General features: G+C 45.7%; 1 protein-coding gene across 1 annotated transcript; it reads right to left on the bottom strand.

The window, feature by feature from the left end:
• Positions 1-1,919: 1,919 nt before the first annotated feature.
• LOC101936956 (solute carrier family 22 member 6-A-like) lies at positions 1,920-16,675 on the bottom strand. The gene is made up of 10 exons (XM_005307989.5): positions 15,700-16,675; positions 14,332-14,435; positions 13,662-13,816; positions 12,909-13,077; positions 12,344-12,467; positions 9,337-9,452; positions 7,284-7,498; positions 5,997-6,105; positions 5,010-5,213; positions 1,920-4,373 (listed from the first exon to the last, which is right to left on the bottom strand). Exons 1-10 carry the CDS (start codon positions 16,099-16,101, stop codon positions 4,316-4,318), a joined length of 1,656 nt encoding a protein of 551 aa, XP_005308046.4. The 5' UTR covers positions 16,102-16,675; the 3' UTR covers positions 1,920-4,315.
• Positions 16,676-17,049: the final 374 nt, after the last annotated feature.

Below are 17,049 nucleotides of genomic sequence, written 5' to 3'. Positions count from 1 at the left end.
GAAGAATGAATGTAAATGTTGCTGGCCAGAAAACAGAAGAGTTTTTCACACCAGAGCAGGCAATTCTGGGCTGCTGACATGAAAATAATGAAGGGACAGGCCATGCCAGCAGTCTCTGTAGCACTGCCAGCATGTGGGGGTCCTGCAGTGATCCGCTCAGCTCATGCTAGTCACTGAGGCATTAGCTGGCTGTAGAAGCTGGTTGCTTGCATAAACTGAACATCCCAGTGAAGAGGCAAATCCTCAGAGCTGTAATTCGGAATCACTCCCTTGAAGATGAGGAAACTTTGCCAGTTTACACCAGCTGGGGATCTGGGCCCATTGACTCCAGTGGAATTACACTGATTTGCACCAGCTGGGATCTGGCCCACTGTAGCTTGTATGTCCCTAGGCCACTTTGTCCCATTTCATCCTCCTTTTCTCTTCTCTTTTTCCCATTGGGCCATATTCAGAGGTGCTATAAGTTGCAAAACAGTTAGTGTCTCTTTCCTGGTAGTGCAGAAGTTGCATCCAATATATGTGGCAGGGGACAATGGATTGTCTGGTCTAATGGTTAGAGCAGGGGGGGTGGGAGGAAGGACTCCTGGGTTCTGTTCCAGGCTCTCGTTGGAGTTGTGGAGTCTAGCGATTGGAGCAGAGTGGTGATGTGGGCTGGGATTTAGGACTCCTGAGTTCTATTCTCAGCTCTGGATGGAAAAGCAGAGTCTAGTGGTTAGTGCAAGTGACTAGCAACTAGAACCCTTGGGTTATTTTCCCATCTCTGCACAGATTCACCCTGAGATCTTGCAGTAAATAACTTTTTGCCTTATCCATGAAAATAGAGGGGCGATAATCCAGACCAGTTTGTGAAGTGCTTTGTGATCCTTTGGTAAGGTGAGCTGCACCTTTGCAAGTTATTATTTTAATAGGAGTTTTTCCTTTACTCTTGTCTCTTGCAGTCCAAGTTGCAATGACCAAAACCAAGATCCCTTTTCAGAATACAAGATTGGGGCTTCTGAAATTGTACAGCATTTTCACTGCAAGAAAATATATTAAACTCCCACATAAACTCCTTTATTTAGCTCAGGATTTTGCAATAATATTCCTTTGTTACAATAAATAGACCCTTTCCCATATTTTTTAACCTATTATTAAAAATTTGCACTTTTCACATATAATCCTTTTCCCTCCATTTTTTGTTAAGCATATACGTTTATTTATGGGTAGGGTTAAACCTAGTTGAAGCTGGCGAGTGTAATAACCGTCTTTCACTCAGGATAAGTGTAAAAATCAATGGAGTTCCTTTATGGAACCAGGTAGCTGAAACAATAGAAGCCACCACCCAAAACACAGATATATGGTAAGGCTTGAGTAGGAGCTGAATCATGTGACCCTAGAAGTTTCTCTGGTGCTTGATACAGCAAATCACAGGGACTTGGGCATTATTTGGGGAACTGTGTCTGCGTGGGAGAGAGAAGCAGCAGAAAACCAAAGACACAGCCACAAGAAACACTAGTAGCATCACTCTGAGAAAAAGCTAAGAGAGAGATAGCTTTTGGGCTAAGTGCTGGTAAGAAAGAGGCTTGGAACTTGTGACATTCCCCTCTGGTATTATCAGGACCAGTGATCTGCTAGGTCACTCCAATCCTTGACTCTGGGAGCCAGCCTTACCCTTCTCTGCTGTGAGAACCCCCTCTCCTGGTCTGTTCACGCACAGCCTCTGGCATGTAAACTGCTCCCAGCTACTTGCAACTGAATGACACTAGCCAATATCTCCGGTCCCAGACACAACCCTAGGAACCTCCGTCTTGCAGTGTCCAGTTATGCCTGCTGGACACTGCAAGCTTATCTGAGTTCGTCAATTTAACAAAGAAATTGATATGTACCAGGCTTGTTATCCCAAGGGGAGTCTCTGACACACTTCAAACCAAACGCACTGCTTCAGGCAGAACAAACAAATTTATTAACTATAATGATAGATTTTAAGTGATTATAAGTCAAAGCATAACTACTCAGATTTGGTCAAATGAAATAAAAGCAAAACGCATTCTAAGATGATCTTAACACTTTCAATGTCCTTACAAACTTAGATGCTTCTCACCACAGGCAGCCAGGCTCTCCCTTTTGATCAGCGCTTCAGTTGCTTGGTATGGTGTCTGTAGATGTAGATGGAAGCGAGAGCATGGCAAATGTCTCTCCCTTTTATCATGTCCTTTCTTCCCTCTTGGCTTTGCCCACCCCACTTCAGATTCAGGTGAGCATTACCTCATCACAGTTCCAAACTGACCAAAGGAAGGGGGGTGACTCCCTCGAGAGTCCAACAGATTCTTTTGTTGCTGCCTAGGTCAGCCTCTTTTGTTCCTGTGATGCTGGGCTGGGTTTGTCCCATATCTGCCCTGATGAGGTGTGAACTGCCTCTCTCTTCTTGGAGAGTTTTTGCCTGGGCTTGTTTTAAGCCATGAAGATACATTTTCAGCCTCATAACTATATACATGAAATCATAACCTATAACATTACTGTAACAATTACTATAACATCACTATAACAACCGTGCTCAGTGCATCATGAGCCTTCCGAAGACACCCAACATGACAAACTTTGCATTCGATACCACGCAATCATTTTATAAAGATGAACGAGGGGGTGTAAGCTGTTCCCCTGAGGTACAGAGCGTCCCAGAACTGTGAACAAGAAACTGCCTCCTGTTGTTTGATTCCTGCTGTGTTCTGGGAAACAGGACTTACTGCATACTTCATACATAAACAGGAATGCATAAAAGAAATACCTGACTCCATCAGTTGCTCCTCCTCATGGAAACAATGTGCAGGATCCCAAAAATTGCTTAACTGCTCGGGTCACAAAAGGGTAACAGTTTCATTATTAACAAGCAGCACAAAGTCCTGTAGAAAAGCAAATTTATGTTCATGGAATCCTACATGGGCCAGATCCTCAGCTGGTGTAAATCAGTGCCGCTCCATTGGCTTCAACAGAGCTATGTTGATTGGCACCAGCTAAGGATCTGGGCCACAGATGTTAAAACGGGAACACACCTCACCCAGCTCTCTGCTGGTGCATTTGCCAATTATCATTAATTATTATTTGTATTATGGTAGCACCTATTGAACAACTGAGATTGGAACTTCATTGTGCTATGCAACCACATAGAAAGAGGCAGTAACTTGATTGCTCTGTGCCTAAGTTTCCCTATCTGTAAAATGGAGATAATAATAATTCCTTTTCCTATTTAGATTGCAAGGTCTTTGGGGCACAGACTGTCTCTCACTAGCTGTTTGTGCAGCACCTGTCACAATGGGGCCTTGATCTCAGTGGGGGCCCCTTGACACAACTGAAATCCAAATAGTGATAGCAAAGCAAGTGTACCTTATGAAATAGAAGAAGGTAGTTACAATTGTGCAAAGTTGGAGAAACGGTTAACAGGATACAGTGGGATGCAACCATTTAATGAGAATCTCACCAGTAAATCACTATGCAGGAATATCTGTCCCGGGAAATTTGAGATGTGCCTGTTTTTTCCTCATGTTCATCTATTCTGTTTTCTCCTCCTATCATGAGGCAAAAAGTTCGCTGTTCCTAGGTGCAGAGTATTGTCTGGTGAGTTAGAGCTGAGAGCCAGGACTCCTGAGTTGTCTTCTGGAAGGAGAGTAGGGTCCAATGGCAAAAGGAGGGAGGACTTGGATTCTGCTCCTGGCTCTGGGAGGGGAATAGGGTCTATAGTAGTTGGAGTTGGGGTGGGAAGTAGCACTAGGACTCCTGGGTTCTCTTCCTAACTATGCCACAAGCTTTGCTGTGTGAGGTTCAGCAGGTTGCTTTACCTGTTTGTGCTGCAGGTTATAAGTCTTCATCAGTACCCTATCTTATGAAATAATGGTGTAAATCAGCAGCGCTCCAGTGACTCCAGCTGGGGCCTGGCCTTTAATTGGTGAGCAATGGAGCCTTTTCAAAGCAGTGCTGTGTAACAAAACCTCTTAATGTGTGTACTGCACTCAGACTACTCTATCTATGAACATCAGACCAGATCTCTAGCCCCTTCCTATATACACTCAATTCAATGGACAGTTTGACTACACAGGCAATGTCAGACCATGACCCATATTTGCAGCGTGAGCAGCATGTGTTGGATTCTTGCAGTGAGCTATATGGGATGTTGAACTAGAGGGAGATGCTGTGCAGAGCAGTTGGGACATGTTCCCCTTTTGCTTTCTAGCCAGTCGCACTGTATAAATACTCCCAGCAGGAATAGAATAATAAAAGATATAAAAGCTAAAAAATGTGCTTCATTTTTCTCTCTTTAGCTCACTTGTTTGGCTGGATCTGGCTATGTAGAATGAAGGAGGACATTCATTTGTAGTTCATCCTTGAGCGTATGTCTTGATCTTAATAAAAAAGAAAAAGAAAAAGAAAATAAATATCAGTGTTTGCAGAATCATCAAGAGAAATGATTAATTTAAAACAGATGCTCAAAGCTAATGCAAATTTTTGTTTTTTAAAAAAAGTTCCAGGGTTTTTGATTTTTTTATTTATTTTTACAAAACCCAAAACTAAAGTTTATTTTTCCCCCCCCCAATTTTTTTTTTTCATTTTTGACAAAACCTGAATATGAAAAATGTTCATTTTTCTTGAAATTTTCCACTTTTCTTTTAGGAACCCAAAACCAAAATATTTTAATTTCTTTCTGAAAATTTCTGTTTATTTTTGACGAAACCCAAAACTGAAAGAAATTTATTTTAATTTATTTGGTTTTGTTAAAAAAAAAATGTTTTTTTTTCCATTTTCCTGGGATTTTTGATGAAGCTGAAACTAATTCCCCTCCCTGTCCTCCCACTTTCAGTGGCAAGAGAGAAATGGAGACAAAAATGACTAAATTGGAGGTGGAAAAATGAAAAATTTCTATAAAAATGTTGAGAACAGTGAAATATCTGTTCCTGTTTGGAACATACAGATCGAAAACCATGTCCAGGTTTTCGAGAAATGTCTTTTTTATTCTGGTTAATTACACAAATGCCACTTACTGTCTTTCCACTTCGTCTATGGTCTCAGGCAATGGCACGTTGTGTGTCTCTGGCAGTAGGCAGGTTGCGATGCCTGAGACAATAGGGGCAGCTCCATAGATAATCAGGGGCAGGGATGGGAAGAATTCACCAGTCAGACGAACAAGTGGAGCCATGATGCTACCAACCCGAGCCATGGTGCCGCCTAGTCCCAGCCCGGTCTGCCTGCAACAGCCATAAAAAGTACCTGTCTGAGCTTGGGCCAGAGCCCCAGCTGGTGTAAATGGGCCATAGCTCTGAAGTCAATGGAGTGACACACTAGCTTTGGACTTGAACCATTGACTCCAAAGAAACTGTGGCCCATTTACATCAGCTGGGCATCTGATCCCATTGATTCCAATGGAACAACGCTGAGTTACACCAGCGCTGGATTTGAACCATTGACTCCAGTGGAGCTATGGTCAATTTACACCAGCTGGGAATCTGGCCTCGTCGACTCCACTGGAGCAATGCCAATTTACACCTGCTGGGGATTTGGCCTCATTGACTCCAAGGGAGAGATACCAATTTACACAAGCTGGGGATCGGGCTCTTTAAATGTGTATTTCAGAAGGGATTTCCCCCGTAAAAAGAAGATGTGATCTGAGCATAGGACGCAGGAATAACTGAAATGGAGGCTATAATGAAAATTGTGATTCACTTCTCACTTAAACTGGTGTAACTCTACTGATATAGCAACATAAGAGTACAGACAATGAGAAAGAGAAAAGAGGATGTATGGGACGGATAGATAGAACTCTAGCTCTGAGGACTCAAGTGGCATGGAGAGCTTGTACAGGCTGTGCAGAGGGGTACATTTCACTCTGAGAGCACAAGTCAGCTCTGTGATGTCTGAATTCACTACACTTTACAAGTCATCAAACGAGTTCCACGGAGCGCAGCCAAGGTCACAGTTTGCTGATAGAACTTCCTAGGCAGCAGTGGGGTCAGGTGCTGGCTTCTAGATACCTGATCACCGTTGGGAACAGCTCTCCAGAAAATATATAGGCACAGTTAAATGATGCAGCCAGGGAGCCTTTTCCGATCACAGCGAAGACCATGCGCATGGTCTGCAATTCTGGAGAGAGGGAAAAATAGGGTGTTTCAGCCTAAGTCAGGAGTGACTTAGGTATTATTACATGCAGTGTTGGTGTAGCCGTGTCAGTCCCAGGATACTAGAGACAAGGTAGGGGAGGTAATAGCTTTTATTAGACCAATTTCTGCTTGTCTGTCTCACCAGCAGAAGTTGGTCCAATGAAAGATGATGCTTAACTCTTATTTAATGCTTTGCATTGGTAAATCACAAAAGCTCTTTACAAAGGAGATCAGTGTCATTATCCCCCATTATGGGGAAACTGAGGCACATAGAGGAGAAGTGACTTGCTCAAGGTCACCCTGCAGGCCAGAGCAATGAATAGAACCTAAGTCTTCAGAGTCCCAGTCTAGTAGTTTGTTCACCAGATCATACTGCCTTCCCCTTCTGGCCTTCAATGTGTGGGTCAGATCCTCAACTGCTCTAAGCTGGGAAGACTACTAGATATATAAACTCTTATGTATGGTCCAGCCGACTAGAATGGGACAAAGAACCACATTGTGTTAGTGTGGGATATACTACAGTTGAACTATGCCAATTTATATCAGCTAAGGATCCAGCCCACTGTTCCATGGTTAAGCAAATGCTCTGATGCCCGGACATTTTCATAGTTTCATAGAGTTTAAAGCCAGAAGGGACCATTAGATCATCTGGTCCGACCTCCTGCATGTCACAGGTCATTACATTTCACCCCGTTACCACCCTATGTTGAGCTCAACAATTTCAGTTAAACCAAAGCATTTTAGTCTTTAGAGAACTAAACTGTTGTGTGCCCCAGGCCAAGAACAGGAGAGACCGAGGGGCCGCTGATGTCTTTGCAGGCTATTGATTAGGCTGAAAAAGGCCCAGATGATCCCATTAGATATGTGACTCTCCCCCTCCCCCCTGCAAAGGAAGAGGAAAACCCCCTAAGGTCCCTGCTATTGTGATCTGGGGGGAAATTCCTTCCTGACCCAAAATCTGGTTTTTAATTGGACCCCGAGCATGTGATCAAGACACACCAACTGGGCACCAAAGGCAGAATTTTCATACAACCTCACAGCACTGGTCTGCTCTGTCCGTGTCCCATCTCTAGCTGTGGGAGATTTGTACAAGAGTCCCTTGAGCAACTGAACCCTTGAAAATCCCTTATTCCATCCCATAATGAGCAAATCCTCTCTCACCTTGTGGCACAAAAATATTAGCTAGGATGCACAGTCCGGCTAGGACCAAGGAAAAGGCCTGGGAGAAACGGCGTCCAATGAAAATGATGGTGAGGACTGAGATGAACTTGGCTGGAAAATCAACTGCTCCAAAGATCAGCTGGGTCAAGTAGACATTGACATTGAAGTTCTGCAAGTCCATGGCCAAGCCGTAATAGGAAAAGCTGGTGGAGAACCTGAAATGGATGGTGCAGAGATACGCCCATGGGTTAGAGCTGGTCAGAAAATTGGGAGGGGTGGTCACAAATTTTTTTGATGAAAATGAAAAAAAAACAATGTTATCTATATTTTCCACTGAAAATTTGTGGTGAAGATTTGAATACCAAAATGTTTTGGCCAAAACATAAATATTTCTGTTCAGAAATGCTGCTATGATGCCTCATGGGAACTGCAGTTTGGGTACCTGATGCTCCCATTCTCTTCTATGGGCCGGACTCTCAGGTTGGACTACATCTCCTATGATGCACCATCATCCTCCCTCTTGAAAAGGGAAGGCAGTGCATCATGGAAGTCCCTGGCTGAGATGTATCATGGGAGATGTAGTCCACCCAGGGAGCCAGTTCCATAGAGTACAACAGGGACATGAAACTACAACCCCCATGAGGCACTGCAGTAGCATGTCAGAATTTAAATATTAAAGTATGTTGCAGTTTGAATGTTTAGTTTTTTCTGTGAAAAACTGAAATTTTTTGCAGGAAGCAGACATTTGCAAAAAACCATTTGTTTAATCAAAACTCCAATTTTCTGCTGAAAAACATTTTTGGCAGAAAAATTTTGACCAGGCCTAATGTTAATACATATCTAGGGCCCTACCAAATTCCCAGTCCATTTTGGTCAATTTCACACTCATAGGATTTTAAAAATAATAAATTTCACGATTTCATCTTTTTAAATCTGAAATGTCATGGTGTTGAAAGTGTAGGGGTCCTGACCCAAAAAGGAGTTGTGGGGGGATCGCAAAGTTATTGTGTGTGTGTGTTGGGGGGGTTGTGGTACTGCTACTTTTACTTCTGTGCTGCTGCTGGTGGCAGCGCTGCCTTCAGAGCTGGGCAGCTGGAGTCGGAGAGCGGTGGCTGCTGACCGGGATCCCAGCTCTGAAGGCAGAGCCGCTGCCAGCAGCAGTGCAGAAGTAGGGATGGCAGGTATGGTATTGCCACCTTTACTACTGTGCTGCTGCCTCCAGGGCTGGGCCCTCTGTCAGCAACCGCCACTCTCCGGCCGCCCAGCTCTGAAGGCAGCAGCGCAGAAGTAAGGCTGGCATGGTATGGTGTTGCCATCCTTACTTCTGCACTGCTGCTGGCGGGGCACTGCCTTCAGAGCTGGGTGCCCAGCCAACGGCCGCCACTCTCCAGCCACCCAGCTCTGAAGGCAGTGTAGAAGTAAGGGTGGCAATCCCGCGACACCCCCTAAAATAATCTTGCAACTCCCTTTTGGTCAGGACCCCCAATTTGAGAAACAAATCTATATAGTATAGGGTAAAAACACACAAAAGACCAGATTTCACGGTCTGTGATGCGTTTTTCCAGGCCGTGAATTTGTTAGGGCCCTATACATATAGGTAAATCTTTACTCTCCTTGTATTTGGGCTGTAGTACATAGCACTTAGACAACTGAATTTCATCTATAGACCTTGTTATCTTCATTGTTCAGGTGGGGTTTAGAAGTGGTTTGTCTAAGGATGCAGGGGGAGTGTGGTTTAGAGCACCAGACTGGAGGTCAGGACACCTTGGTTCCGTTCCCAGATCTGCCACTGACGTGCTGTGTTAACTTAGGTAAATCTCTTCCTCACTTCCATTCTCTCACCCCTTTTTCTATTTAAACTGTCAGCTCTTCAGGGCAGGGACTGTCTCTCACTAAGTCTGTGCAGCACTTGGCACACTGTGGACCCTGGAGTTAGTCGGGGTCTGTGCAGCACCCAATGTTGGCTGGGTGCCGTGCTCATTTACACCAGTAGAAGAGCTGGCTCCTTATGCTTCAATATCTTTGCCTCAGCAAAATGGAAGAGCCCACTTGCCATATGCAGGAGACTCCGCAGGAGATTTTGCGCATGGCGGGTGTGCGTACCAGGTCCGTGATGGTATGGCTAGATTTGGCTGAGGACAGTTCCTTCTGCATGTTGGATTTCAAGACCTAGATGGAGAAGAGAGCATGCGGCAAATGGTATCCGTGAGAATAAAGCAATGAATAGCAGGGACAAGTGCTAGTTAATACCATTGTGTATGAAGTTCCCAGCTCTGCTCAAATAAGGCTCACCCAGACTGAAGGTTTGGACTCCTCTACCTACAGGGCCAGATCCTCAGCTGGTGTAATTGGCATAGAATCATTGCCTTGATGGAGCTATGCCCATTTGCACCAGCTGGCTATCTGGCCCCATTGACTCTAATGGAGCAACAGTCAGTTTACACCATCTGGGGATCTGACCCCAGTGACTCCTTTGGAGCAATGGCCAATTTACATCAGCTTGGGATCTGGCCCCATTGACTCCAGTGGAGTGATGGCAGTTTTACACCAGCTGGGGATCTGGCCCAATAATTTCATGCACACTTCCCTGTTGACAATTCAGCTGTCCACTGATAGCTTAGGGTATAGGTCGGCAACCTTCGGCACGCAGCCCATCAGGGTAATCTGCTGACGGGCCGCGAGACATTTGGTACGTTGACCGCAGGCATGCCCCCCCCGAAGCTCCCAGTGGCTGCAGGGACATACTGGCCGCCACTTCCCGCAGCTCCCATTGGCCAGGAATGGCAAACCGTGGCCACTGGGAGCTGGGGGGGGGGGGGCGTGCCTGTGGTCAACGTAAACAAAATGTATCGCGGCCCGCCAGCAGATTACCCTGATGGGTCACGTGCCGAAGATTGCTGATCCCTGGCTTAGGGATACAGGTATCCCCTGACTGGGTCAGACCAGTGGGTTCTTCCAGCCTCTGACAATGGCCAGTACCAAGTACTTCAGAGGAAGGTGAAAGAAACCTTTTAGTTATGGTATAACCTGTCACCAGGGACAGGGTCCTCCTAACCCTCACTAATTAGAGATCAGCGTATGCCCTTTATCATTCAGACTGATGGGGAGGATGGTCTAGTGGTTTGGGCACCAACCTAAAATTTAGATGCCGGGTTTAATTTCCTGCTGTACCACAGATTTCCTGTATGACTCTGGGCAAGTCACTTAGCCTCTCTGTGACTCAGTTCCCCATGTGTACAATGGAGATAATAGTGCTCCCCTGCTTCATGGGAGAGCTGTGAGGGTAAATACATTCAGGAGTGTGAAGTGCTCATAGATCATAGAATATCAGGGTTGGAAGGGATCTCAGGAGGTCATCTAGTCCAACCCCCTGCTCAAAGCAGGACCAATCCCCTATCATCAGGTGATAGGGCCATATAGGGTGTTTAAATTAATAGTTTACATCCTTTCTTGAATCCTGCTATGTTTGTATCTTGTAGCAGTGAAGTCCAATGGAAATTATTTGTGAAAAAGTATTTACTCTTATCAGTTTTAAATGTGCAGTCTTTACATTTCAACAACCGGTCTCGTCAACCCCAAATCTTCAAAAATCATGGTTTACCCTCACCTCAAAAAATCCTGAGATTGTCTTAAAAAACGTGAGATTTTAAATATATAATAAGTGTTGGGTTATTTTTATTTGCTTTCTGGTTTTTGAACTTTAAAAGACACTTGGGTCACATTTTCAAGCTTTTCTTCAAAACTATGAGTACTAGGAAGTTACTTTTTTATTTTTTTAAATGAAAGCCAAGGTTGTCTCAGAATGACCTCTCTCCAGTAGTCCAGGGCATCAGATATCATAAGACTCACAATAAAATTATAATGTTGATGGCACTGCATCGCCTTATTCTTCCATTCTGGGAACAAACGTTCCCAGTCTACCTTCTCCATCCCAGTCATTGTTCTGCATCTATCTGTCTGACTGTCTATCATGTTCCTTCCTCCTCCACACTAAATAATCCCAGTTAGAGTTGGTTGAAACTCAAAGTGTCCATTCTGTGTGAAGTTCAAACATTTTGAAATTTCCTTTCATCCCGAATTAGAACAAAAAGTCAAAATTGCCACTGGAACAGAATTTCAAAATAAAAATAAAAATTCATTTGATAAATATAGAAACAATCTAATCAAACCAAAACATTTTGATAAGGTATTTTGACTTCACCATTTTGACTTTTTATGTATAATATAATAATATATAATTATATTTTCCAAAAATATTCAGCCTGAGGCAGACACTCAGCATGGAAAATTTTAGTTTGAACAGTTATTGTTTGGGAAAGTTATAGGCAACTGAAAACAGAGTCTTATAATGGGAAGTGTCAGGCAACCTTAATAATAAATGGTGCTAACAGGCCTGCATATATTATATTATAGACAAAATGTAGTGCTTTTGACCTTAAAAAACATTTTGATAATTTTTTATGAAAATTTTAACGCCATAAGTAAGTTCCCATGAAATGTTTCCATTTAATCAAATCAGCATTGTCTGATGGATTACTGTTGTGTTGGAACATTTTCCACCAGCTGTAGTCCCAATTTATTGCTAAGGGTCTGGCCAGGCTCTGATTCCATCTCTTTGTTCACTCTATTTCTGCCACATCACTTTATGAGAGGGTGACCAGAACAGAATACATTAGCCCCAAACTTCATACTGCAGCTTTGTAGAAGCCTGGACCCAGGACCTGGATCAGCCCAGTTTGTGGTGGTACATCCTAGGAACACCCCTTCGATGCTGCCTTCCTGTTCTCCACAAACTTTGCATTAGATCTTTTCTTTTCAAATAAGTTTCAAGCTGTTGTGTTTGCAAAGAAGACCTTGAAAGCATGACCTGGGTGCAAATGCCTGCCTGAGTTTGTAGAGAGCCTGAGACAATAACTTGGAGAGATGTGAACAATCATTTTAAGGACTTATAGGCAGAGCTTATTTTGTGGAAAGGGCATGGACTCCCCCCCACATTTTAACCCCAGTTTGGACCATCTGGTTTGTCTATGGGACAATAAGGGCCTCTATGGATTCTTTACCTCAGTGCTGAGTTTGTCTCCTTCTTCCATTTTCCCATTGATCCTAGCAACCTTTCTCAGCCCTTTCACTGCCTGTTCTGGTTTTCCTGATATCACCAGCCAGCGGGCAGACTCTACAAACAACCTGCCAACAAGACGAAGCCAAGACAATAGTTTTGATTCTTAGTTACACTTCTCTCTTAGAGCTGGAAATAGAATACAGGAGTCCTGACTCCCAGCTCCTACCCCTGCTCTAACCCACTAGACGGAACTCTTTTGGCTCTTGAAGAGAAGTGGTGTCTAGCAGTTTGAGGAGAGAAGAGGAAGTGGGTGTCAGGACTCCTGGTTTTTATTCCCGGGTCTGGGAGGAGAGTGGGGGGCTATCTGGTTAGAATGATGGGATGCAGGACTCCTGGGTTCTTTGGGCGGGAAGTGGTATCTAGTGGTTAGAGCAGGAAAGTGACTGGGAGTTAGCAAGGCTAAAGAAGGACTTAAATGGTCCTCTATCCAAGAGGTACATTACACACCTAGGAAGGGGGGGAAAGAATTGCCAGAAATAATTCAAGCTATTGATCAACATACGTACCAGGAGTAAAGAAAGAAGACAAAGAAAGGCAGGGAGACTGTGAGCTGTAGCCAGCGCCAATCTGGGATAGCGTAGGCCACCCCAGCCAGAATGAATTGCCCAGTAGTGTAGGAGTATCCATTGATGGTGCCCACAATGGCCCGAACATTGGTGGGGATCCACTCTATGCCTGGGTAGAGAAAACATGGGGCCCACTGGGTCAGTATGTAGTGCAGGTCCCCTCCCTCACTCATGCCTGCACTGCAGAAGAGATGAGTCTAGGACGCACTAAGGAAGCAGTGTTAGCTCAGGCTGTAGCAGTTTGTAAGTTTTAGCTCTGGAGGTCACTGGTTCTGATTCCAGAGTCCTGGCTCTCTTTCTCTCTCTCTCACACACACAACATTATTTGGGATTAGTAATCTGGACTCCTGGGTTCCATTTCCAGCTCTGGATGGAGGAATAGGGTCTAGTGGGTTAGAACAGGAGCAGGGCAAGGAGTCAGGACTCTGGGTTTCCATCGCTGGCTCTGTGAGCGGCGTGTGTTCTGTGGGTTAGAGCAGGTGAAGAGGGCTGAATGTCAGGACTCCCAGCTCTGGGCAGGCTGAAGTGTCGCATATGCTTGTGCTGGGCCCACTACACAGGGTGAATTTTGTTCTGTCCTGGTTCTCCCAGGAGCAGACACCAGGTGTCCGGTGCTATCAGAGGCACCTTTATAAGATTGGCTGGAGAGTAACTAGTCTGCTGGGATCATTCAGACCTGAAGCGCCTACTTACACAGCGAGACAGAATTGACCGAGATGCCGGAAATGGCCAGGCCGGTGAGGAAGCGGAGGACGCAGTACATGGTGAAGTTGGGGGAGAAAGCAGCACAGATGCCTGTTACTGCCATTTGCAGGTAGCACCAGATCAGGAGGGCTTTCCGGCCAAACCTGCAGCACAGAGAACAGAGTTAATGGGGGTGTGGGGAGATCAGGAAGCTGGTCCAGGGCAGGGAATTTGGAGGCTGATATGATTGCACTATATTGCACCCATTACTCCTACTCTGGTGATCTCAGCTGCCTCTAAGCACTGTTTGCAATGGAGAGTGCTTGAGCCAAAATTCAGGGTTAGGAATTATTTGAATGCATGACGTTATCCCAGTACACTTCTGCCAATGCCCCTCAAGCCCGAACTGCAGCCCTCCTGCTGTTCCAGCCCTGGCCTCCCCTCCCCCAGCTCTGTGATGCCCCTCAACCTTAACCCTGTTCCCTCTGCCAATTCGTATCAGTTGTGACCTGCGGCATTCCCAGTAATCCCTCCCCAGGGCCACTACACAGTCCTGACCTGCAGGCAGTAGGTACATAACCATTGTGACATGTTTTTGGAGCTGGGGTTGGTGTGGCTCCAGCTCACACTAGCAACATGAAAGCGTGTGGAGCTCGGAGTCGCAGCCTCACCATCTCACCTGTCCGCGAGGCGTCCAAACACAGCTGACCCCACCAGCACACCAGCCATGTAGAGCGACTGCGCCATTTGTTGGAGTGTCCTGGACTCACACACCAAATCCCACTGCACGGGGGGAAGAAAACAGAGACCAGTGAGAGCAGGAAGATTTCAGAGCACACATTGCCTGAGCTGGAACTTTTTGGAAGTGCCTATGGGTGGCGGGGAGGGGAGGTTGGACATGCTGTAGCCTGGTCTGTAGAGAGGATACTTTGATCCCTGGGTCTCGATATTTTGCTGCAGGCAGACACAGAGATGGGAAGAGGTGGCTTTAAGCCACACTTGTGCTCCCCGTTTCTGGACCCTACTTAACCCTGGGGTATGTGTAGAGTGGCCTCGGAGCTGCTCCGACTTCCACTCTTCCTCTTGATGCTCCAGGGAAGCAGAGCTCAGTGCAATCAGGCCACACCCCCTATGCTGGGGAGCTGGGAGTGGAGCATTTTTACAGGGCTGGGTTATCAAGGGGCTATTCACACACCCCCACACTGAAAATCTGAGCCCCAAAAATCAGGCTCTGAAGTGGACACCCACGAGTAAAATTGGTGTACAGAGAACCCCTAGGGTCAAGTGTGTGTATGGGGGGATGGGGAGAGCTATACTGGTCAGTCAGCAAACCTGTTACAGTACGAACAGCGGGTGTGGTCCCCTGGCCCTGTACCTTGTAGAGTTGCCACCCATCCAGGTTTTCCCAGGGTCATCCCTTTTTTGAGGTAGCTGCCCTGGGAAATCTGTCAGGGTACTCAGTGCACCCTGACGGTTTTATGGGCTCAGGATCATCTTGGACGTCCCATTTTTTTATACCTCAGAGGTGGCAATCCTACTACCTTGTGTGGTCAGTTATACCTGTGCCAAGGGGGAAAAATAGTCTGCCAGATCACAACAGTAAGAGATTTGGTGGAGGGACTGTCTCTCAGTGTGTGTGTATATAGAGCCTAGTGCAACGTAACAGTCTACAAGCTATTGTGTTGTATTAGCATAGCACATATCGATCCCAAAGGCGATCTGGAGTCCCATTGTGCGAGGTGCTGCCCAGACCCCAACTGAGTTCACGATTCCATTGTGCCAGGCGCTGCACAGACCCCGACCGAGATCAGAGCCCCAGTGTGCTACACCCACATAGTTAGAGACAGTCCCAAAGAGCTTACATTCTAAATAGACAAAGGACGGGAGAGGAAACAGAGAGGAAGAGATTTGCCCACAGCAGATCAGTAGCAGAGCTGGGAATAAAACCTGGGTCTCCTCCTCTCTCAGCCCAGTACCCTAGGCACTGAGCCACACTGCCTCCCTATGACAGCATTGCCTGGACTATACAGAGTCAGGTTTCTCTCACCTCAGTTATAATGGTGTCAGTGAACAGGCTCTTATCATAGGTCCACCCGTCTACACACGGCTCAGTATCCAGCTCTATGGTGTTGGTGCTTGTGGCATTTGGGTTTAGGAGCTGCCACTGGGTGGTGACAAACCGCTGGCACTTCTCCGGCTTCTGGCTCCTGTCCATGGGAATGGAAACCCGGAGCAGATCTTCAGCAGGTAGGCTGGCTGTGAGATTGGCATGATGGGTGTAGTTGGCCATGATGCGCACTTGACAGTGATGCTCTGGGATCCCAGCAGTGAAGTTCTGCAGGAGGTTATGGCTGGCCAGCATTAAGAGTGGGATGGCCAGGAATGCCACATGCATGACTTGAAAGCGTCCCATGCCACCAATGTGGTCCAGAACTTCTGGAAAACTCATGGCTCTCGGGTGGCGCTGGGTCGATAAAAAAAAATTACCAATGATGGATGAGAAGAATACACTCTTCCCCTGTGTTAGCAAAATATCTCAGTGGTTTGGCCAAAAAATAACTGCTCAGTGGTGCTGATTCACACCATAAAATGGAAGTATGGCCACTTGGGATGCTTATGCTGAACTTCTTGTAAGGTATGTGCATCCCAGCAAATAGTCCCTTAATACCACAGGTTAAAATTGCAGAAGGTGGCAAGTTGGCTTAATAACTTTTCAGGTTGCCACCTGCATTAAGTGTCTGTTGTTTTTCCTGTTGCTGCAGAAATCTCAGGTTAACTGGTCCCAGTTTGCAGTGGCAAACAGTTCAGTCCCAGGTCAGTGAAAAGACACCCATTCCAGGAATGCTAGATGGATTTTCTGTCAGGATTGACTCCCTGCTAATCCCCAGATTTTACCCTCTTGCAGATGGACTCATTGGTATATAAAGGCTTGATGTGCTCAGGCAGTTAAAGTTTTACTTTGCTTATTTGGTGGATTAAGTCAGATAAGAAAATGTTTGACATGATTTGGCACAAAGGGCAGTGCTGGCAAAGGAACAAGTCTGCAGATCATAGGGGACAAGAATGATGAGCTTGGTTAGTATATTAGAGTTATGGGATGGGTGTAGCATGGACTGGAATCTGGGCTGGATTCTGTATCATTTACTGCTGATGTAAACCTGGACTATTTGCTCTTGGGAGATTTTCGAAAGCGCTTTAATGAAACACCCAGGTCCTCTTACCTTTTAGTCCCTAGGAGAGGAAATACCTCTTCCACACAAGACGTAATTAGACTGTGGCATTCAGTGCCACAAGAGACATTTGAAAGTTCCACCCTACCTCAAGTTTATGGACCAGATCCCCAACTGGTGTAAACTGACTTTGGTGGAGCTACGCCAGTTTACGCCAGCTGGAGGTC

This window comes from Chrysemys picta, chromosome 7 (genome assembly GCF_011386835.1).
Source record: "Chrysemys picta bellii isolate R12L10 chromosome 7, ASM1138683v2, whole genome shotgun sequence".
NCBI classification, from domain to species: Eukaryota; Metazoa; Chordata; order Testudines; family Emydidae; genus Chrysemys; species Chrysemys picta.
This window is presented reverse-complemented; position numbering and strand designations above follow the sequence as displayed.